This window comes from Sinocyclocheilus grahami, unplaced genomic scaffold, assembly GCF_001515645.1.
Source record: "Sinocyclocheilus grahami isolate Dianchi unplaced genomic scaffold, SAMN03320097.WGS_v1.1 scaffold133.1, whole genome shotgun sequence".
Lineage (NCBI taxonomy): Eukaryota > Metazoa > Chordata > Actinopteri > Cypriniformes > Cyprinidae > Sinocyclocheilus > Sinocyclocheilus grahami.
In genome coordinates, this window is record NW_015505312.1 from 1,347,122 (window position 1) to 1,369,106 (window position 21,985).

Sequence of the window (21,985 nt, forward strand, 5' to 3'; positions counted from 1 at the left end):
GCTGTAGACATCAAGTCACATTTTTTTAAACAGCATCTGAAAGGCCCATGTGACTGGTCATTTTAAAGAAGGCGGTTCCCTTTCACAGTTCACAAGACTAGAACTGAAGCTAGCCAGTAGGCAGATATACTTTACAAAGAAAGAATTATATTCATATTCATAAAATGCAGTTGTTCATTTTGGTTGTGAAAAAATTGGCATCATTTGTTTTTCTGGACTAGAATGTAATCTTGTCTTCATGACGGAGGAGATCCTCCTTGACTCACCTCAGACAGCCGAGTTAACATATTTCCGTCTGTCAAGCATATGTTGAATGTGGCACTTCTCACCACACACAACCTATTTGCGTGTGTTGGTGTGTGTGTGATGTAAAAACATTTTCTGTACAGAATCTATTAAAAATAGAATAAACAGTATTGCATATTAAAATATTTGTACTATTTTTGTCTGAGCACAGTGAAAGCATGTTTAAGCTCTCATTTACTTGTATAGGAAGTGGTCTTTTGTTCTTACTACTGATCCTACTGGCATATAAACCAGTAAAACAGAAGTAAGTAAGGCATTAGAGGTGGGAGATAAAAAGCTACTTCAGGGCCGGGCCAGGATGGAGGTCTCCTACAGTCACTCAGTGCATTTAAAGCAGCTTGATTCAGAAAACCTGAGCAATAGCCAAGAGGGAAAAATTCAAGCAAAGTAGTGAATGATGCACTGTGTTCATTATCAAACTGAACTTTAGAATTTATAAATCATACAGGGAAATATAATTTTTTTTCTCCCCAAGCAGATTTCACAGTAACCATTGATTAAAATTCAACTTACCAGAACAGAACATTTCCTGTGGCTCAAACAGTGAACTATTCTTCTTTAGAGAGAGACAGGGAGAAAGAGAGTGTATGTGTGAACGTTTAAATGGGAGAGTGAATTAATGACGTCATGTTTCCAATCTATTCCAAATTTCCACCAGGAGTACAGTAGCTCAGTCAGGCCATGTAAAGCCTCGGAAACGGAGAAACTGCTTTTGGAATGGCTTGAGTGATTTGCTCAGTTCAGTGTGCCCTACATGCAACACCTTTAGGGGTACATCAGCTCGTTACTGGGCCAGTAGTCTTAAAGTGACATCTATGTACCTTATTTACCCCTATTTACCCCCTACTCTAAGTTTCTAAAAGGGGTATTAGAAACAAAGTTGTGCCTTTAAGGGTACCAGCCCCGTGACGATTCTTAAAAGTATAACTTTTGCAGATTTTTTCTGACACCCTTTCTGACAGTTTTAGTTGCTTAGGGTTTAGTTCAATGCATCACTGTTGAATATTAGTCAAATGTGTGTGGTACTATATATATAATAATATAAAGCACCCACTCTTTTTCTATATTTCCTAAGGTGAAACATGTCTTTGATTTGGCTCCTGTTATATGCATACATCCATGCCATTTCTGGCATGATCTTATTTGGGGACATGGCTGGTAGGTGAACTTTTTAGATTGCTAAGATTTACTGCTTTTAAGTGAAAGAGAATTTCAAAATGAAATTATGTTTTACAGATCAGGACAGCCCCATTAGTGTGAGTATCCCTGTGGAACCACCACTGCGTCCCCTATTGGGGGGAAGCATGATTATACCTTGCTACTTCCAGGACAACACTGTCCAGGACCCTGGCGCCCCAACCACTGCCCCACTGCCCCACCGTATTAAGTGGAGCTACATCTACAAGGGCAGAATATCTCTTATTCTTGTTGCCAGTGGGGGCGTGGTGCAGGTTGAGACAGACTACGTGGACCGGGTTCATATGGTAAACTACCCCATGGTGCCAACTGATGCCACCATTGAGATCTCAGAACTCCACTCCAGTGACTCCGGCACCTACCGCTGTGAGGTCATGCAGGGGATTGAAGAGAACTATGATTCTGTAGAAATGCACATCCAAGGTAAGACTTCAGTTTGAAGACTTTCAAACTGTTCAGACACACAAAAAGTACATTTATTAAACATATAAATAACTGAAAGTGAGAATTAAATGAGTGGGTCAAATCTTTACAGGCATTGTGTTTCACTACCGAGCAATATCTACCCGATATACCTTGACATTTGAGATGGCAAAGGCAGCCTGCATCCGGAACAGTGCTGTTATTGCAACTCCCGCACAGTTGCAAGCTGCCTATGATGATGGATACCATCAATGTGATGCTGGTTGGCTTTCAGACCAAACTGTGAGGTAATGTGAAAAGGTCCATATCTAATAACAACATAAATAAAAACCACTTACAAACATGGGTGGTCATGAGCAGGTGTATAAGACGCAGTGAATACAATGTAAACAATACTAATATATTTATTAACCATTTAGTTAAGTTATAACTATAATAAGATTCTATGCAATTCTCCATAGGTATCCCATTCATGAGCCAAGAGAGCCTTGCTATGGAGACAAAGAAAATTTCCCAGGGGTACGAACATATGGAGTCAGAGACATCAACGAGACCTATGACGTGTACTGTTTTGCAGAGAAAATGTCAGGTACCTCAGACAGTGTTTCCAAACTGAAATTTAACTAGTTGGTGCGTTTTTGCTGTTTTTACTTTATGGATTCTAATCATCACCCAGGCAGTGTGTTCTACTCTATGTCTGTGGAGAAGTTCACCTTTGTAGAGGCTGAAGACCAGTGTGCAAAGTTGGGAGCCCAACTGGCCACCACAGGGCAACTCTACCTAGCATGGAAGGCTGGTATGGATGTGTGCAATGCTGGCTGGCTAGCAGACAGGAGTGTGAGGTACCCAATTAACATAGCTCGACCCCAGTGTGGTGGGGGGCTTTTGGGAGTGCGAACGGTTTACCGGTTTCCGAATCAGACTGGTTATCCATACCCAGACTCCCGCTATGATGTAATCTGTTATGCAGGTAAGCACAGAGAATGTAATTCATATTTTAGCTTTTTTGTACTTTGCCTGCTAAATCACTTCACATTTACACACCTCAGAACAATCATATCATAATGTCACTAAAGGAACAGAAACTCAAAAAAGAAAAACTTATTTACTCACCATTTTATTGTTCCAAACTTCAGCATTTTAAGGAGGTCTGTGATTATGATTCAAAAGACTGTCAATTCTCACAAACTTTGTTAATTATTTTTCAGAAAAAGAAGATAAGGTTTCAACAAAGACCTCACCATTTCCTAAAATATACACTACCACGGATTCCATGTTCAGTGTGGCTACAGTCACCTCAAGCCCTTCAGACTATACTGAAGAGGTGACCACAGCAGGGGAGGTCCGTGGCCAGCTAGTGACAGATGAGCCTCTTAACACCACAAGCATTGAAAGTCCTCTACCTTTACCTCCCAACATAACTGAGGTTGAGGAGGACATTATTAATGTGGCCACGGCTATGCCTTACTTGGGATATGAGATTCCCATGGACAATGTTACTGCTGGTAAGTAAACTAAACTGGATCCAGTGTATGACATCAAACCACATCAAATTAGCAGTGTAAACACCCAAACACCACTGAAGGTAACTGAGCCAAAGTAATTGAGCAAAAACAAGGATTTGCAAGAGTTACAGGAACAAAATCAATGGTGTATCAACTGATTTTCAAAGCAGATGTTAATACCATGTGCAAACAGCAGAGTTTAAATATGGCCAAACCTTTCTTTGCCCTAGAAACTAAGGGAGTGGTATTCCACTATCGTGCTGACTCCAGACACTATGCTTACACCTTTGAGGAAGCACAAGTGGCATGTCAGAAGCTGGGAGCAGTCATAGCCACCCCTGAGCTTCTTCAGGTGGCTTATGAAGCTGGCCTTCATCAATGCAGTGCAGGTTGGCTACAGGACCAGACTGTCAGGTAAGCTTATTTTTTACAAAGTGCTGCCCTATATGTTCCTAACTGCATTTGTTTCTGTTGAATTAACTGGAATCCTGGATCAAATATTGTTGACACCTTATTTAGCATTCAACACTGTTTTCAGATATCCAATTGTGCATCCTCAAAAGAAGTGCTCTGGAGATCAGAAGGACCTCCCTGGCATACGCTCTTACAATGTTAGGCCTGCACATGAGCGGTACGATGTGTACTGTTATATGGACCAGATAAAGGGTGAGTAAAGGTTAATTCATGACATAAAAATGAACACTTATTTAATCCTCTATGATCTCACTGTTCAGTCTCTATCCCTTAGGGGAGATCTTCCATGTGAGCTCATTAGCAGGCTTCACCTACTTTGAAGCTGTTGCCTATTGCAGAAAACTGGGTTCTACTCTTGCTTCAACTGGAGAACTGTACGCCTCATGGAATCAGGGTTTCCACAAGTGCAGTCCAGGCTGGCTGTCTGATCGCAGTGTCCGCTATCCTGTCCGCAACCCAGGCTTTGGTTGTGGTGAAAACAAGACAGGAGTGCACACTATTTATGCCCAACCAAACCAAACAGGCTTCCCAAACCCATACTTCAGATATGATGCATATTGCATCAAAGGTATAGCAGCTTTTAAGCCTTTATGTTTGAGTTTGCAATGAAAGGCAAGACTGGGTGTTGATCTGGGAGATTCTTGTTTATTTTTCAGCAACTCTGTCTATGCTGCTTGATGAAGATATGTTGAACACTGAAAAGATGGGGAAGGATCTTAACATGATGGACATAACAGAGCTGCTGAGACCTGGTATGAGATATGTTGGATATCACCACTTGCTACTGCTAATCTTTACTGCATTATTGTCTTATTTAAGTATGCTAACTTACTGTGATGTGTGTTACAGCTCGTCCAATTGTCTCTCCCTTGCTTGTGGACCTGTCTGAATCTGGATCGGGCTCAGGCTCAGCATCAGGTGATCCTAATTCCAGTTCTGGGTACATGTCAGGGAGTGACATACCCAGTGGGAGCATATCCGGTTCTGGCCAAAGTGGTGATGGATCAGGTCACCTTGTGAGGTACCAAGAAGGTGCAGATACCCTCATGTGGCAGACTTCTGCCTCGGGCAGCTCTATGGAGGCAAGAGAAGGTAGTGGCAGTGGCAGTGGTGTTATCATTACTTCAGTCTCTTCAGGGGATCAAGAATCTGGAGAGGAATCTGGACTTTTTTATGAACAAAGTGGAGCTAGAGGCCTTCCATCGGGACTTGGCAGTGGATCTAGTGGTTCAGGAACAAGTGGATTCTTCAGTGGTGAGGAATCAAGCCATCCATCAGGACGTGGCAGTGGATCCAGTGGTTTAGGAACAAGTGGATTCTTCAGTGGTGAGGAATCAAGTGGGTCAGGCTTCTCTGGTGTATCATTTATAAAATCAGAAATTATAGATCTGACTGCAAGTCCTTCTGGAGAACAGGAATTGTCTGGTGTTTCTCCATTTGACTTGACTGATGTTAGTGGTTTCGGCTCTGCTATTGGATCTGGATCTGCTTCTGGATTTGGATCTGGCACCATCATTGACTTTGCATCTGGCTCTGCCATTGGCTTTGGATTTGGCTCTGCTTCAGGTTATCCCAGTCATCCCTCAGGTGAGGTATCTGGCCACATTCAGAGTCAGGATGGAAAGATTGTCATTCTAACGGACGATGAGGTCGAGTTGACGTTTAGGCCTACAATCGGAACAGAACAGGGTCGTGGATCAGTGGAGATCAGTGGAGAGGGCAGTAGTCAAGAACATTATGCTGAGGACCTCTCCATATCTCTTTCTAATAGTACTTCATATGAAGATTATTGGAGTGTCAATGAAACTGTTGATCTCCTACCAGAAAGACATACGCAACTTAATGTCATCACTGAAGCATTTGATGTGACTGATCAGTCACCACTGAACACAACACCACCCACCACTTCGATACTCATTACTTCACCTTCAGCTTTACTACAAACACCAAAAGCTATGGAGCTATCTTTAACTGATGGTAATAACTGAACAAAACTATAATTTTGATGTTATTTAACTGGTGTACAACAACATACTTTTTAACATTTTTAATTAAGATGAATATGTCTTTAACAGCTTCTGCTAATTCCTGCGATCCAAACCCCTGTGGTCAAGGTTTATGCTCTCTACAAGGTGGCATTGCAATATGTCAGTGTCATTTAGGATTCAGCGGGGAAAACTGCTTAACATGTAAGTGAAAAGTCATGGAGCATTTTAACAAATATATCATGCTATGTATTTATTGTGACTTAAGGACAGTTTTAACCACCTTTGTCTTGCTGCCTTGTTACTTCCTACTGGCAAATAATGGAATCAAACTGGACTTCACAGGGTTTTTGATTATCTTGCATGAAATTATAAATCGTAGGGTGCATTTATGAATGAGGATTTTCTAGGCCATTTGAAAGGAATATTTTTTGCCAAATTAAGTATACAGATATACCCTGTTCAGTAGGTAGGGAGCCTGTCAGTCTTGCTAGTCTTCTATAACTAGCCACCCTTAAAGAACACATAAAAACTAGTAAAATTCATTGTCTCTTCTGTGTTGTCAGTGGTACAGGGATGTACTGAAGGGTGGATGGAGTTCATGGGCAGCTGTTATATCCATTTTGATGAGCGTGAGACCTGGACCAGTGCGGAGCAGCACTGTCAAGAGCTAAACTCTCACCTGGTTAGCATTTCCTCCCAACAAGAACAAGAGTTTGTAAAAAGTGAGTTTGATCTGATAATCTGAATAAAAGACATGTACCTGCTTGTTGATCTAAATGAAAGTGCTTATACATTTCTAAATTACCTAGATCAAGCTCATGACTATCAATGGATTGGACTAAATGACAAGGATGTGCAAAATCAGTTTCGCTGGACAGATGGAAGCCCTTTGGTAAGAACACCTTCCTCTGAGATTCTTTCCAAATTGAGCACCGACTGTGTTCTGAGGCATTTGCAGTAAGTCGCTGTTTCAACCAGTGCTAATTTCTCTGCAGGAATATGAAAACTGGAGACCCAATCAGCCAGATAATTACTTCAGCACTGGAGAAGACTGTGTTGTAATGATATGGCATGAGGATGGCCAGTGGAATGATGTACCCTGCAACTATCATCTTCCTTTTACTTGCAAGAGTGGATCTGGTAAGAAGAGGTGACATTAACTTCAGCACCAAGTCAGCCCTACCCAATTAGCTAAATGATCTATTAGCCTATAACAATAGCCATTTAATTTATTGTGTTAATTTATGGAAATTATAGTGCAGCTACATCAAGATACTTTTGTTTAATTATCAATGGACCATGAATACTATAAACTTAAAGGAACTTCTATTTTCTTGTTTTAATAGAAAGATAAATGTTTTTGCTGTTTTACTCTTTTTACTGTAGTCACATGTTCATCGCCTCCTGAAGTGAAGAATGCCAGGATGTTAGGCAACAGCAAAGATCGCTACCCTGTTAATTCCATCATTCGATACCAGTGTGACAGTGGATTCACACAGCGCCACCTTTCAGTGGTACGTTGCTTACCTGACGGTCAGTGGGAGGAGCCTAAAGTGGAATGCTTAGGAGGTAAGTATACACCACAGACACTAGATGGCACAGTTACTATGTTATGCTCTGTAGTGTAAAGTTCCAACAACAAAAGTATTTGTGTCAATGTTATTACCTCCCTCAACAGGCAAAACAAACAACAGGCTACGGAAAAGATCCCTCAAGACACGTCCCAAAGCAGTCAATAGTCGAACGTGGAGGAAAGTCCTCTAAACAAGACAAAAAACACACCTCAAAACATCCAGAGGACTGTTATTAATAAAGATCATCTCAAAGACAAGGGAATAACTTATGTAATGACAAACTTTACTTAGTCCGTCTGGCTGATTGGTTTACAAGTGCTACTCAGAGCTATGTTTTGGGGAAAAGAAAGATATCTGGGTTTATTTAAATGTATTTAAATAGGATTTTATTCCTCCCACTTACGTAACTTCTGGGCCACAGGAGATAGTCTAATCTAAAAAGAATGGACTAAATTTCACAGAGCCCCCCCCCCTTGAGTTTTCACTTTAATTATTACATAATCCCCACTTAGTCCCTAAAATAAAAGCAAAGCGCAGGAATTTACTTTACCATTAGTGTAAGTCTTAAAAGGTTTCCTCCAGGCCACAAGATAACACTAATGCTTACTTGTGTGGACATTTTTCTCTCTAACAATTGGCACAATTAAAAACTGTGATGTGGCTATGTATGTGCAGAATGGAAGATTAGCTTACTACTTAGTGAATATGGCACAGTATACTACCTACCATTTAAAAAAAAAAATAATAATAAGTGAAAGAGTAGGCATTGACATGACCATTACATGACCTATTACTCTGCATATGAGCAAAGGTGACAAAATGTGCATACTCTGCACAGTATACATACTACATACTGCAGCAATAGTAAAGGTAGTGTAGAATTATGCAGAATAAACATTGCCTTATCCCCAATTTCGCCCCTATTTCATACTTGAAGGGTTAGTTCACCCAAAAATGAAAATTAGCCCATAAATTACTCACCCTCAAGTCATCCTAGGTGTATATGACTTTCTTCTTTCAGATGAATCAGCTGGAGTTATATAAAAAATTATCTTTGATCTTTCAAGCTGTTTCATGGCACTCGTCAGGTGTTGCATGCTTCAGTCCAAAACAAGCTAAATAAAAAGTGCCCATCCATAAAAAAAAAGTGTCTCACACGGCTCCGGGGGGGGAACAAAAGCCTTCTGTAGCGAATCGATGCATTTTTGTAAGAAAAATATCCATATTTAAAACGTAATAATCACTTTAATGTAGCTTGCGCTCATTGTTGTAAAAGGAAGAAGTTCCGGGTGGATGACGTATGGAGGTCGGCTTTACGCATCAATTCGCTGCAGAAGGCCTTTGTTCACCCCCCAGAGCCGTATGAGACACTTTTTTTTCTACATTGATGATTGGAAAATGCACATTTTTAAATATGTAGAAACACAATAACAGTTTTGGGACATTTTTTTATGTTTAGTATTGTCGCATACCGTTTGCATTTGAATGTAAGTGTTTGTATCGAGCTCCATAATTACCTTAGCTTAACTTTTAGGTTCATACATTTACATGTGGCAACATTGGCCTTGCATTCCTTTTTATTTTATACAGTTTAGAAGGAGGACACAAGGGATTGTGGGCAATATTAGCCCAAAGAGCACAGATGAACTTTGGAAATAGTGTACCATTCTGGCACCTTTGGCATACTTTTTTTCAACATATTATGATTTGGGATGCAAAAAAAATCCTTATCTGACATACTATTTAGGGCAGACAGTATGCGAAGTGAACATCTGTGCATTAGATAGCACAAAGGTAATACTGTCCGTGTACCTCTGGGTAACAATAAAGTTCAGAACAAGACAAAAGGCTTTAATGACCACAGCTGGACACAATTACATTTAAGAACATTAGTATTTCAAATTCTTTAGATGCGTCTTTTTATGTGTTTTGTTGTTTGTTGTAGTTTAAATGTCTAGTTGTGTTTCTGTGAAACTGTGAAAGATAAATTCCCCAGCTTTTTGCTTCTGATTCTAGGTCAACTTGCAATAGTATACAAATGTTTACTCAGATTAGAAAGATTTATTAATTGACAAGTTCGTATGATTCGGCTTGGCCTCCACAACAGATTTAAGCTCTAATATTGCCTATAGAGACAAACATACATTTTCAAATGAGACAGGATTACAAGATGGGAATTTTTATTGCCTAAAACAATTTAAAAGTCCATACTAAAAAGCCAACACGCATAGTGTGTGCCACAATGTTGATTGACAGAGTCAATCGTTTCCAATAGAGCAATTTCTCATTCATTTTGCACTCTGTCACTGTCAGCTCTACGCTGAGTTCATATCTGTCTTAGTACCCCTAAAATAAACAGACTAAATGTGTGAATAAAGTCATTTTTCTTTTAATACCAGAGTGGTATTGAAGCTGAAATGTGTAATTTCTTTGCCACTAGCATCAACAAACTGGATTGCAAAATTAATGGCTGTTTTCAAAAAGCTTTTCCAAACATTCTCTCCCTCTGGCATTGGTCAAACAAACAGACAGTCCCACCCAAAATGTCTGCTATTGGATGAGCCAATGTTGCTGTTGTCGGGCTGATCGCGATTCTTAAACACACAGAGCCACACTGTTCACACTTTTCTGGGAAATAAACATATCAGCGACTGACTTGTAGTTCTTTCTGCATATTAAACTGGGATGGAAAACATTTTAGCATAAAAAAACCATGCACTTAATATTTAAGTGGTTGTATGGTGAGTTTGTGTGAGAGAAAGATAAATGTTAAGAGAAACTTATGCTTGGAACTTAGCCTCTATTTAGTCAATATATAAACAGTAATTCTACCCCAAATTATCATAAGGATTAAGTTGAATGTTTACTCTATTCAGGGTTCCTACAACCTGACCAATGTATTTACATAACTTCTCCGGCATGACATTTTCAATTATTTGTGATTAGATACAGATTTTATGGAGACTGAACAAACAATGGCAATAACAACACAAATTTACATGACTTTTCAATTATTTTTTAACAATTTAATTGATTGTCACTGTTTCCATGCCTGAAAAAAATTTACAAAATTAGAAAATGTTAAATTTTCATGCTGTACATTGTGCACCCAAATAATGTTTAGACAAGTACATCATTGCTTTAGATAGAATATAGCCTATCAAATCAAGTGGCATTTGCAACAAATTATGCATGATTAATTTAAATGTCCAAATACTTTGTGGCCACTGCATATACTGTATGTATTTACACCGTATACACATAGAGCCTTTTATATTCTACATACATAGTATCTATTGAACGTATATTGTTGAGAGACGGGTCAAAAAAGGGACAGTTCATGTGAACATGACCCAACATTATTCAACATCCCAGACCTCAATTATACGGCAAACAAAACAGTGCCTACTTCATGACATTTTCTCAAGGGATAAGAAAAAACCTAAAAGCTCTTGAATATACCTCTCTTACCTAACACTGTGCATCTTTTATGAGCAGTTAGCAGAGTGAAAAAGCCAGACTGAGGAACACTGCTGGCTTTTCATGTGCTATTCCTCCCCCACCGTCCATTCATGTTTGGGAAGCAGGTGTAAATAAAGAACAACTTTGACGCCGAGGGATCATGAAATCCTGTGGAAAGAGTGGGGTAATCATACCCCCTCCCATAACTGGCTTAATGCTAAAGAGAAACTCAGTGACACCGGCATGAAGGATGTTGAGTTTCTCTTAAACCAAGTGTGTGTTGTTGTTGTTGTTTTACTTCTTTGACGCGGGGCGGCGGGATCAGAGATTATCTTACTATAGGGAGATGAGAGGGTCTGTATTACTTACTATTGGAGAAAGCATAACGGCTAACTTGGATCATGTGTCCCTTAATAACCAATCACATTACAGCCTTGACGCCATTGAATTTCAATCAGAGTTCTGCGACACTCAATCGCAGTTTACGGATACCATAGAGCTCCGGAGGTTGACGTCACGCAATCTAAACTCCGGCATTTTGGCAGGCTATCAGGAGAGTGCTAGAGCGGCTGTAGCATTGGTATCGACAGTTGTACAACAATAATTTAAAACCAGACTATTTAGACCAGGGGTGGGCAAACTTGGCCCTTCCAGGCCACTTTCCTTCAGAGTTTAGCTCCAACCCTAATCAAACACACCTGAACCAGCTAATCATTGTCTTTAAGACTACTAGAAGGCTACAGGCAGGTGAGTTTTATCAGGGTTGGATCAAATCTCTGCAGGAAAGTGGCCTGGAAAAGCCCAGTTTGCCCATCACTGATTTAGACCTTACAAACCTTACTATTTCAACATGGCGGACAGCTGCTGGGCGCAAGGATGCCAGGGGCTAGGGTTGCCAACCGTCCCGTATAATTGGGCTTCATTTATGTGTCCCGTACGTGACCTCCCTTGGCCCGTTTCTTGTCCCCTCACACAGTATTCGTAAATCAGAAAATCCTGAACATAACGGTTTGAGGAAGGTTGCAGAATCCTCTGCTGGCTGGACGCTCCCGCTTCACAATTAAGAGGCGCTCGCACTAACGCCAATTTCGTTCGTGTTTTGACTTCAGTAAATCAGTTTTGGCAAATACAAACTACGTGATTATTTTTCATGAGTCCAAGATCCAGCCACGCAAAAAAACATGCAATCTACCCGAGACGTGATCAATCAGGGAAGCTGTCTTTTATTGCAAAATAGAGAAATAACTATTTACATTTAAGTAAAATGAAAGCTTCTTAACCTTGTAGTCTTATTCTCTTACTCTTATTCGTAAAACACACAAAATGACCAATAAAAAAAGTGTCAAGCACCAAAAGCAGCCCATCTTAGATCTATAACTTATCTTTAATTCAAAAATACACATTTTCATATATATAATACGCCAATGTCGCAATTTTCACAATGCGTATTTTTATATATATATATATATATATATATATATATATATATATATATATATATATATATATATATATATATATATATGCGATTGTCCCATAAAGCAAAGGGGAAATCATTTTATCGTATTCCTAAGGATCCCGATAGACGACTAAAATGGTTCACTGCAATAAAACATGCTAACCAACACAAAATTTGGGATTAAACGGGTAAGATTTCATGACATTTATAATGTCTACTGTACTCACAGTGATATAGCTATGCTGGCTTCCTACAAGGACAGCTAGGGTCGATTACGTTAGCTAACAACACAGTTGACTTACCCTTCCAGTGACGACATAGCAGGTTGAATATTCATCAAAAAAATGAGATTGTGTCCATTTGTACCCCTCCAGGCTTTTGTAGGCTTTTAAAGAGTCTCCGGAGTAACGTTAGGAGGGAAAGTTGATGAGGTAGTTGTAGATATCAGGATACTGGTCAGGAAATCTATCCGTTACTTTATTAAAACACATTAAAAGCACCACAGGGGCATTATAGGGATCTGTTATGCTATGTACAGGTCTATGTCTTTTGAATTAAAGTATGCAGTGAACTCTGTTGCCTTGAAACTCATGCTGGCGCCATTCATTTCATATTTGCTCGCTCCCGGCCGTCCCTGCCTGCCAGCATGGTGGTGTAAACAGAATGGGTCACGTGACGTCCGGAGCTCTATAGGAATGAATGAGAAGTGCCGTAAGCTGAATCCCACCTGTCGCAAAAAGTCAGTGACTTCTCTTATAAAACTGAATTTTTTTTTTGTGGTAAACTCTAAAAATAGTTCAATCCAAAAGTATTATTTCGTGTAAAACATATTGAAGATTAGCAGATAGGCTGTCGATTCATTAAATGATAAGCCGTTTCCTCTAAAATGCTGTTTATTCAGCGTAGTGAAGCCTCTCCTCCATTGGCATCCATTAAAAAAGGACCTCTGGTCTCCTTTCTCGCCTACTGCCAGACCGGAAGCGTTAGTTTTAGCCGTTACGCTTTTTCGGCTAATGGTTGGTTGCAGGCTTGCCTTCTAGTGGCTTTGGCAGGATTCCGCTGACTCACTTCGGCGCGCCTCCTGCTGGTCAGGATAAGAAACTTACCTGAATGTCATGCTTATCTACGGGGACAAGGCTGACTTGTTCCAAAACACAAATACGCACTGATTTATTGAGTTGTCTGAAGATTTGAAATGACTCATGAGTAAACATGTACAGAATAGTTTATTTGGGGAAAAATATTTATTGACATGAAATTTGACCTTTTTGGATTACGACGTCTCAGATAATAGTAAGAAGTCATGCATACATGCATACCAGCAGATGGCACCGACTAACTGATTATTTGCATTAAAATGCTACATAATACAAGCAATCAGATCACAAAAGTGTTTAAAGAATCACCCACCACCAATTTCAGGATTTAGGCCTAAAACATAGTAGAACTGTACATGCTGTATAAAAAGTGATGACCACACAAAGTTAGTTTTAACCTTAATTTTGTTTTAAGTTTTAAAGTGTAAATATCCAAGTTAGCACTTGAAATTAAATTTTCCAACAGAACATTTTAGGCATCTTTACACAGCTGAGTTAGGGCTGTTCTGTGCCTGCTCAAAATTGTGTGTATAGACATAATGCTGCATAAAACTAAAGACTAAATTAAGCCGACTCTGACCTACCTCAGCTCTTAATACCAAGCATACAATTGTATTTGCGGTGTAAATGCATTTATGCCACCTCTGAGCAGCATTAAACTGTATAAATGCCACTTCAGAAGCACCTCTGTGCCAGCTTTGCAGTGTAAATTTGGTAGGAATTCCAGGACATTTCAAATCAAAACAAGACACAATACAAACACATTATTATGATTTGAAAATCAGTAGTGTAGAAAAAGAAGTACAATTCACTGTGGTTTTCACAAAAGTGTTTATACATTTAAAATGAATTGTATATTTTACCAGCGGACTTTGTAGCAAAACACGCCATGTTTTAAATGCTTTGGAGGGAAGCCAAAGCTGCGCACCCCTGGTTCTGATGTACCACAGTTCATCCTGGGTTGGATGATTGGGTAACGTACACTACCGTCAGCCAACCAGCCTGCATCACACTGGTCCAATCCCACAAACCTCCAGGCTGCGTATAACTGGCCAACTTTAGCAATATGACCTCCATCGCTCTGACAAGCCTCCACCGCCTCTGTGAAATTTAGTTTGATGTGATGTTGCAGGAAGTAGACCTCTCCTGACATTGAAGAAAGACATAAAGTAACTTGTCACATCATATTTGGCAACTTAAAAATAAATTCGACTTAACCTCAGAAATGAATGCAATAATTGACCCAAGGTAACAAAATACGACTGGCATATCAAGGCAAACAGCTTTAAAACATATGCATGACTGATGAAAACAAGGAAGACGGCCATTTTATAATTAATCCTTGTTGCCAGGTTCACCCAACTTGTCATCCTCAATTTGTATTTTTAAAATAGGAACATTTTCCAGAATGAGCAATTGCAGCCACATGTACTGTATCCTGAGCCGAAATTACCATTAATTCATCTTTGTCCGAATTAAAAAACTTAAACGCCTGTTAAAGCACAGCTATGGAAAATTTCAAATGTTTGTCTAACCAGATTTCACGGAAACCAATCAGCATAGGACTAGATGAAGTTATATGAGGATACATAAAAACTCCACTAAATATATACAAACGTTATTACCTCTAATGGACGAAGTGAAGCAGAAGGCATCAAACCGGTCCAGACTTTTGTCCCGAACGCCATAGCTCCGTACACCAGGTGCCAGTTCGGTGCCACCACAAGCCTCTCGTGGCTCTACGACGGGATATTGTGCCGTCCCATCCATGAGCCACCCAGCGTTACACCAGTCCAGCCCTTCATCCCAAGAAGCGTAGAGCTGTTCAAAGGTAGCCAGGTGTGCATCCTGCTTCTCGCATGCCTCCTTAGCCTCATGAAAGTTCATCAGATAGCGCCCCCTAGAGGAGTGATAGGGGAACACCACACCTGTGGAGCACAAGAGCACTGAAGATCAGCAACATTTTGTTAAAGATAAAAGATCATTAAATATAATTAGATAATTAGGGTTTGCCCATTTTTGGGGGGATAAATTATATAATAAATAAATAAAGTAGGCTAGGCTACAAATATAGGCCAACATAGATTTTGTAGTTGTTAATATCAGACAATAAATTGTTAATATAAACATTTTATATAAATACTATATTAATACAATATATAATTGATAATATAATACTACATCTTAAAGTAATAAAATGATAGCGTTTAGGTAACTTTAACGCACTTTGCTTTAGATAGGAGTTCATCTGTGACGCACCTCGAAACTTTAGCTGCACCGTCACGCTCTCGTCTTCTAGACCATCAATAATTTCACACCGGTACCGGCCGGTGTCGTCGGACTGTAGCGGGTTGATGAAGAGGGACGCATCGCCCGGGGCGCTTCGGCGGAGCCGCACTCGTCCTTTGAAGTCTCCGTAACTCCGGTGACGTGTGCCGATGGCCACCATGACGTCACGCTCCTGCCCCTCGCCGCTCACCGGCTGCCAGAACCACTTCACCCGCGTTTTGCGCGGCGCGCTGAGCTCAGGCTCGTAGCGGTAAAGACACGGCAGTGTAGCGTTACTCCCCTGGACAGCCGACACTAGAGTTTCAGGAGACTCGACGTGAAGACGGATCTTGTGGAAGTAGACTAAAAAGAAACGTTAAGTAAGTGAATAAACTCTTCAAAGAGAGTAAAGTAGGCTATTATTTGTTATATAGTAGGCTATTTGTTTGTTCAACTATGCAAAAGTGAATTTTTGATGGATTTGTGATAGAGTTCACATTTTTGTGATGTCTTAACCATCCTAACTGTATATTAAAACTACCAGTGTTGGGAAGGTTACTTTGGAAATGTAGGCTAATAGGTTACAGATTACAAGTTACCCATTTCAAATGTAATAAGTACTGTAACTATTTCAATTACTTTATCAAAATAATGTAACTAATTACATTTGATTACTTTTCTAAAATTAGAATGTTTTTAACTGTTCATTCATCATTTTCAAACATTTAAATCAGGCAGGGTAAACATTACAGTAGTACTCAACACACAAAATCCTTCATCACTTGAATTAAAATGAAAATAATTTAATTTGAAAGCACAGCCACCACAAAATCGGACTTTAGTCACACTTCTTTTTACTTTGAGATTGTTCCGAGGTTAAATAGGCTACAGATTTAAAATCATAAGATATAGTTAAATAGTTATGATTTGTTAAAAATCAAATCTTTGTATAGCTACGGCTGGTAACACTGGCATCTAACAATGCCTTGGAAAAAACAGTTAATCTTAAAATAATAAAGCATATACATAAACCCAAATAGGAAATACAATTCCTAAAGTCCTATTCTCCTAAACTCCTGAAACATTGGTGACTGCTCTAAAAACATATTTTAGAGCAGTCACTGCAATTTATGAAAGAAATCAATTAAATCTGTATATGTGTGTGTGTGGGAGAATATTCAGATGTAACCCCCTTTGTAATCCTTAACATTTTTATAAGTAACTGTAATTTAATACAAAAAAAATTCTCAGTAACTGTAACTGATTACAATTACATTTATTTTGTAATGTTATTTTGTATGTAGGCTAACTATAGTTACTCTCCAACACTGATTATTACTATAAAAAAATATATACTGTATAACTATACTTCCCACTGAGTTTATAACAAATATGCTTGTTCAGAAATTTTAAACAATTAAAAAATATATACAAAAACTTTACAATTTATATCAATTTTATGCTATGATAAGTGTCAAAAGTTAGAATGTTGTTGAATTCTACGGCTACATGTCATACTATAGTATCAGCAAACTAGCTTTTGTTTGCTGGTTTGTTACAGTATTTTGCACACATGAAAACATGAAATGATTAGGCTAACTTACTCTCCCCATTGCCATTTCCATTTCCATGAACTATGTCCTGATAATAATAGCCATTGGAGAATCGCTGTGCAAGGCTTCCGAGGACCAGGTGCATTAAAAGCACCAGCAGATGGCGTAAAATGCACATATTCACGATGATTCCCTGTATCCCACAGCTTTCCAGCAGCGTCCTTGAATTTGAAGACAACCCAAGATGAGTCAAGATCAGCAAGGAGTTCAGCAATCAAATATAGCCCAACATATATTTAGCTTTTAGCACTTTTTAAGTCTGATTTAGTAGTAATAGTTTGACTTGCTCGCCATAAACGACACAATCATCAATCAATAGGCTAGCTATTCTACAAGAACTGCATGAAGTTGCTGGTTAAACGATTGCAGAAGCAATAAGTCAAAAGGATATAACTAGCTATACAAGTAAGCCACATAAAAAGTAGTTGAACGACTATGGTAAAACGTATGTAATAAAAAGTTATCAAATTTATACAAAAACAGATTTAAAGTCGCAAACGTGTTTGTTGTTGTCAACTAGTGAATTGTGGCATGCAAAGAGTCTGCTAATATGCACATTCATTAAATAATAAAAGCATTTTCGCAACTTACCAATGTAAAATACGTTCTCAGGCTCCTTTTGCTACAACTACTCTGTTCATCGTCCGAGATGAGGAATAAAAGCGCTCTCTCTCTCTCTCTCTCTCTCTCTCTCTCTCTCTCTCTCATAATATTGTGGGACCGTGAGGGGACGTCAGTCAGGCATCTCTTTTGAAGTTCTCCAGCTCGCGAACAATAATAATTGTGGGGTCTACAATGCAGTCAAGGGCTGCTGTCCATCATCACGGTATAATTTTACAGCATAAGGTGTGTTGATAATTTCCCAAAACTGAAACTAGAGCTTGTGTTCACGGTGCCAGGCAGAATATATTCCACCCAGGTCTCTTGTTACGAGGGTTTGTCACAAAAAAAACAACCATTCTTAATGGCCTCAGAGGCTGCCTAGCCTAATAACACAGTTGGTAATAATAGATTGTCACATACCTATTTTTCTTTTACATTCCGAATGCACTGTGTTATAAATTATGTCCTTTTAGGTAGAAAACGAACCCTAAAATCTGTACAATAAAAAATATTAATAGTATGACCGGATATTTTCACAGGCGTTAAAATAAAACAAAAAATTACCACTGCATATGAAATTACACACCAGAAACATGACTTGACCTTTGACCGAAGTCCCAAAAAAGATTACTATGGGAAAGTCAGCGGTCGAAATTCCTCTTCTCCTCAGCGAAAACCCCCAAAGTGTGCTAATTTTCCAAAGTCAATAGCAGAGGAAAGTATCCATAGCCTTGCAGATGTGAAATTTTCCTCTTACTCGTGACCGCCAGGGATTCAAAAGTTTGTTGTTCTCTGTCAGCACACCTCTGTGCAGCAGCAAGTAGCTATAGTGTTCATCTTTTATCTCTCTCTTCCAAAATTCTGACCTTTTGTCCTTGTTATTTAGCGATACAGTTGATGTAAATTCTAAATCACAATATTTAAAGAGGAAAAGACTGGTAGGCGGCCTTTGGAGGGACCAGGATGTTGTACTGACAGAATCACTCAATATTATAATTATGACCCCTGCCACCCTTTCTCTTTCTCGGTCACATTTACATTTGTTCGGCGAATTTTCTCTGGCAAAATCCAGTCATTTCAATAGAAATCGACACAGGGAGGCATTTGTTCACATCATGTTCAAGTTGCTTACGTGAATTCACCATGTTGACCAACAAAACGCTGCTTGGTTTGAAAGTAACTTCTATGTGAGCTGTTCTTCATCATACATCATGGACACTTTAAAAGGCAAGAGTGAGCACATTTACATCGTCTCTCTCACAGATGCTCACAACATTAGCGACGCATTTGAAGATCCCAGTCAATTAGTCCCCACAGCCAAGATGAAAGCCGTCGCCTTAGGCAAGGAACGCCGAGACCCTTTGAATAGCTGTGGGTTTCACAGAAGCATGATTTTGGCAGCTATCGTTTGGAAGAACATTGTACTCTTAATTGTTTGCCCAAAATGAATGGGTCTAAAATGGCTGAATGTAAAGGTTTTAGATTCTCCTGGCGCACTTGTCAGTAGTTACTGCAGCCTGCCTGAGAAAAAAACTCTTCATTTTAAAAGGTTATTGGAAAATGATCCATTTTTAAGATTTTAAATATTATATCACACAAATAAAGCGTTTAAATGTTAACTAGCTGCACTGTGCATTTTCCAGAAAAATGAATACATTTTAAAAGTAAAATGTTTTTGAAAGATGTTTCTTCTACTCGCCACTGTATTTAATAAAAAAAATTAAACTGTAATTTTTTTTTTATGTAGTGAATTTTCAGCATCAGTACTCCAGGCTTCAGTGTCACATGATCAGTCATAAGTTAATATGCTGATTTGCTGCTCAAGAAACATTTATTATCAATATTTAAAAAAGTTTTGTGTCTTTCAAGATCCTTTGATTAATAGAAAGTTCAAAATAACAGCATTTAACTGAAATAGAAATCTTTACTTAACCTTTGTTGATGCATACTTCCTGAATAAAAGTATTAATTTCTTTAAATAAAAATAAAATGAACAAAAAAAGTACTTATCCCAAACAGTAGTGAATCTATATAGTTTTTTTTTACAGTATATGAGTGACAAATTACACTTGATGTGCCGAATCAGTGGCATATTACATTTTTTTAAAAGGGTGTTTCTTTGACATTGTGTTCCCTATGAATAACTGCGCTGAAAGGGCTTGAACAATATATGTAAGTGCTTCCAAACATCATCTTCTGAATGACTGTATGCTTGTGAATGAATGGAATTCAGCCACACAGTTTTGTGGGTTTTTGATTTATTTATGTTGGCAGTTTCCATCAAAAATGCTTGCAGTGAAACTCTAGTAATACTTCCTTTTATACTGATGATTTTGACGGGGAGGGTGAATTTAAAAAATGTTGACCCAGTGTACAACCCCTCATAAACTTGTCAAGCAATGAGGCGGACGAGGCGAGATTTCCTTTGTAGAGATGTTATTAGAAAGCAAAGAATGTTTGCTCCTGACAAAATATTTGCCACAATACCTCATCCAAAATAGCCTTGTTTTTCCAGAAAAGAATCCTTCCTGGCTTTGCCCATTGGGTGCTGCTGTTTTCCTGCCATTCTTTAGACATCACTTGATTCTCTTCAGCCTTCCTGCTTTGAGCTTCTAGAGCCCTGTATATTAGTGTGTCCCAGTCAATCAGAACTAAAGGGAGTTTTGTATTAAGGGCCTATTTGGCAAAGATACAAATAAATAATAATAATAATAATATAATAAAATATATCAAATATTTTTTTTCAATATACGCACTTAAAATAAAATATTAAACGTATTAAAATAATTATATTAATTTTAAAATACATTTCATTGTTATTTTATACTATTATTAGGGTACAAATAAATACATAAACGCACACATAATACAATAAAATAATAAAGGCCTTCCTGCTTTGAGTTTCTAGAGCCCTGTATATTAGTGTGTCCCAGTCAATCAGAACTAAAGGGAGTTTTGTATTAAGGGCGTATTTGGCAAAGATACAAATAAATGATAATAATAATAATATAATAAAATATATCAAATATTTTTTTTCAATATACACACATACAATATACAAAATACATTTCATTGTTATTTTATACTATTATTAGGGTACAAATAAATACATAAACGCACACATAATACAATAAAATAATAAAATCCCTTTTTTTATTATATATTATGTTCATTATATTATTATTACTGATATATCATTATTAATAATTCTATTATGATAAATGCATCATTATTATAAAAGATAATATTATTTAATATGAAATATTTAATTTGTGACTTTTTTTGTGGTTAATAGAAGACTCGAGAATGTTGATGATTTCCGGTTTGTTTAGTTGAGGAAATATCCAAAGATTTGAACTTTTTTTTAATAAAAGCATATTATGGAGGTTTCATAACAAGACACAACATGATTGATAGGCCATAAGTATCTATTATATTCTTTATTTGTTTCTACAGTTGAAAACATGAGGAAACTATTTCAAGAAATACTAAGGAAATGCATCTATTCTAAACAATCTGAACACAAGAAGAGTGCTACAGTATGAGGCATTAAAAAATGACAAAAGTGTTAAGAGCACACTGAATAGAAATTACAAAGTCAATGTGTCTTTACTGCAATGAAAACAACTGAGAAAAATCAAATGCTAACATCAGTACAGAATCCATACCAGAGAAAATCTAAATGCATGCAGCCTAAATGCAGAGATCATGCTGGATTATTAGAATATTCTTCAGTGTTTGTTACCACTTCAATTCTTCTCAGAAAATATCTCAGAGAAATACTGCCCATATATTTTCTCCTAAAGCTCTATTAATATTAATTCATATTAATACTCGTATCATATTGCACAAGCCCAAAATTGTAAATTTATTCGAGTGGATGGGTTGGGGGGGAGGGGGGTCACAATGCATCATTTTGAAAACATTATGTAGATTGGATGGTCATATCAGAGATTCAGTGCCACCGTAAAAATTATTCTAAATTAGATTTGCACCCATCCTGAATCTCATTATGC

The 21,985-nt window shown here is 38.2% G+C and overlaps 2 protein-coding genes across 2 annotated transcripts; one reads left to right on the plus strand and one right to left on the minus strand.

Moving 5' to 3' along the window:
* The first annotated feature begins 1,387 nt into the window (after positions 1 to 1,387).
* On the plus strand, positions 1,388 to 8,423 carry LOC107590830 (aggrecan core protein-like). The gene is made up of 17 exons (XM_016279746.1): positions 1,388 to 1,464; positions 1,543 to 1,926; positions 2,039 to 2,213; positions 2,388 to 2,515; positions 2,603 to 2,896; positions 3,135 to 3,431; positions 3,662 to 3,845; positions 3,970 to 4,097; positions 4,180 to 4,473; positions 4,562 to 4,657; positions 4,755 to 5,882; positions 5,981 to 6,094; positions 6,457 to 6,615; positions 6,703 to 6,785; positions 6,889 to 7,033; positions 7,280 to 7,462; positions 7,572 to 8,423. Exons 1-17 carry the CDS (start codon positions 1,389 to 1,391, stop codon positions 7,655 to 7,657), a joined length of 3,954 nt encoding a protein of 1,317 aa, XP_016135232.1. The 5' UTR covers position 1,388; the 3' UTR covers positions 7,658 to 8,423.
* A 5,195-nt stretch (positions 8,424 to 13,618) lies between these two features.
* On the minus strand, positions 13,619 to 18,066 carry hapln3 (hyaluronan and proteoglycan link protein 3). Its single transcript, XM_016279788.1, has 5 exons — positions 17,958 to 18,066; positions 17,358 to 17,527; positions 15,745 to 16,116; positions 15,111 to 15,413; positions 13,619 to 14,631 (listed from the first exon to the last, which is right to left on the minus strand). The coding sequence occupies exons 2-5, from the start codon at positions 17,482 to 17,484 to the stop codon at positions 14,345 to 14,347; spliced, it is 1,089 nt and encodes a 362-aa protein (XP_016135274.1). The 5' UTR covers positions 17,485 to 17,527; positions 17,958 to 18,066; the 3' UTR covers positions 13,619 to 14,344.
* Positions 18,067 to 21,985: the final 3,919 nt, after the last annotated feature.

Excerpts from the sequence above, each read along its gene's own strand:
- LOC107590830 (XM_016279746.1), top strand. The coding sequence starts at position 1,389 with ATGTCTTTGATTTGGCTCCTGTTATATGCATACATCCATGCCATTTCT. Across the intron at positions 4,474-4,561 it reads TGATGCATATTGCATCAAAG|CAACTCTGTCTATGCTGCTT; the intron begins GTATAGCAGCTT and ends TTTATTTTTCAG. Across the intron at positions 7,034-7,279 it reads TACTTGCAAGAGTGGATCTG|TCACATGTTCATCGCCTCCT; the intron begins GTAAGAAGAGGT and ends TTTTTACTGTAG.
- hapln3 (XM_016279788.1), bottom strand. The coding sequence starts at position 17,484 with ATGTGCATTTTACGCCATCTGCTGGTGCTTTTAATGCACCTGGTCCTC. Across the intron at positions 16,117-17,357 it reads TGGAAATGGCAATGGGGAGA|TCTACTTCCACAAGATCCGT; the intron begins GTAAGTTAGCCT and ends GTTTCTTTTTAG. Across the intron at positions 15,414-15,744 it reads GGTGCAGCTAAAGTTTCGAG|GTGTGGTGTTCCCCTATCAC; the intron begins GTGCGTCACAGA and ends TGTGCTCCACAG.